General features: G+C 40.3%; 1 protein-coding gene across 1 annotated transcript in view; it reads left to right on the top strand.

The window, feature by feature from the left end:
- LOC101848324 (synaptic vesicle 2-related protein) overlaps nucleotides 1–1,216 on the top strand; it is a gene marked incomplete in the record, with an annotated part of 40,420 nt that overhangs the window by 14,490 nt on the left and 24,714 nt on the right. Inside the window, 1 exon segment of the mRNA XM_013088708.2 lies at nucleotides 266–391. Coding sequence (XP_012944162.2) covers nucleotides 266–391 — 126 coding nt within the window.

A 1,216-nucleotide genomic window follows, 5' to 3' on the forward strand; every position in this document is an offset into this window, starting at 1 on the left:
TCTATCTATCTATCTATCTATCTATCTATCTATCTATCTATCTATCTATCTATCTGTAATTTCCCTCCTCCCTCCACCACCTCTTTAGAAATTAACTTAACGGCCAAGACTTAAGCAATAAAAAAAACATTGCTAACTCATACAACCTTCAAAAAGATCTAAATATGTCCACGTAACAACATTGATAAAAGCATCCTAAATGCTCTTCTAAAACTGTGTTGGCAGAGGCTTAAAACATTTATTGCTGCAATTGTATCACCCACAGGTCTTCTTCGCCTTTGGCACGGCCTTCGAGGTGGTCATCGCCAAACTGATCATGCCCACCCTCGGCTGGCGCTACTTACTGGGAGCTACAGCCATCCCCATACTTCTGTTTCCCTGTCTGGGATATGTAAGGACAGATTGTACTCTAGAAACGTCAATCTTTTTATGTTGTTGAAGCCCAAAGTTGTCATAATAATTATTGAGATTTATTTTAGTAATATTATATGTGGGCCTGTACGTATAATATGGATATAGTGTGCGTATGTATAAGTTACACACACACACACACACACACACACACACACACACACACACACACACACACAGACAAGTATATACAAGTCTCTGTCGCTTAGTATATAGATTACACACACACACACACACACACACACACACACACACACACACACACACACACACAGTTATATAAATATAATATCCATCCATTCATCCATATGTACAAGTAAACGAACTTCTCTCACATCTGCAATAATCTCAACTGTTACCTAAACATAGAAACGAATCAAACAGCAAGTCGATCAACTGACTGATCAATAAACAAACCAATTCATCAATCAGTCAGCCATACAACCATCCATCAAACCAACCAACAACATCAAAAACAAAAAAGCAAACCAATGGCAAAACAAAACTAAACAACAACAAAAAAAAAGAAAAAAAGGGCACACCTAAGGATCGAGTGCCATTGTCCACAAAAACCCAACGAACCAGCCTTCCCCCGCTCTCGAATGACTTAATGCCGATCTGCTGACCAACCAACCAATCAATCAAATGGTGTACATGTACTAATACTTTCATAGCTCTCCAGCTGACCGAAAATTTCACACATCCAATCATACGAATGACTACACTTTAACATTTGTCCCTACCCCCTCCTCCTCCTCCTCCTCTTCCCCATCTCTCCCCTTCCACCCTCTCCCTCCCCTCCCCG

The sequence above is a fragment of the Aplysia californica genome, unplaced genomic scaffold, assembly GCF_000002075.1.
Source record: "Aplysia californica isolate F4 #8 unplaced genomic scaffold, AplCal3.0 scaffold00794, whole genome shotgun sequence".
Lineage (NCBI taxonomy): Eukaryota > Metazoa > Mollusca > Gastropoda > Aplysiida > Aplysiidae > Aplysia > Aplysia californica.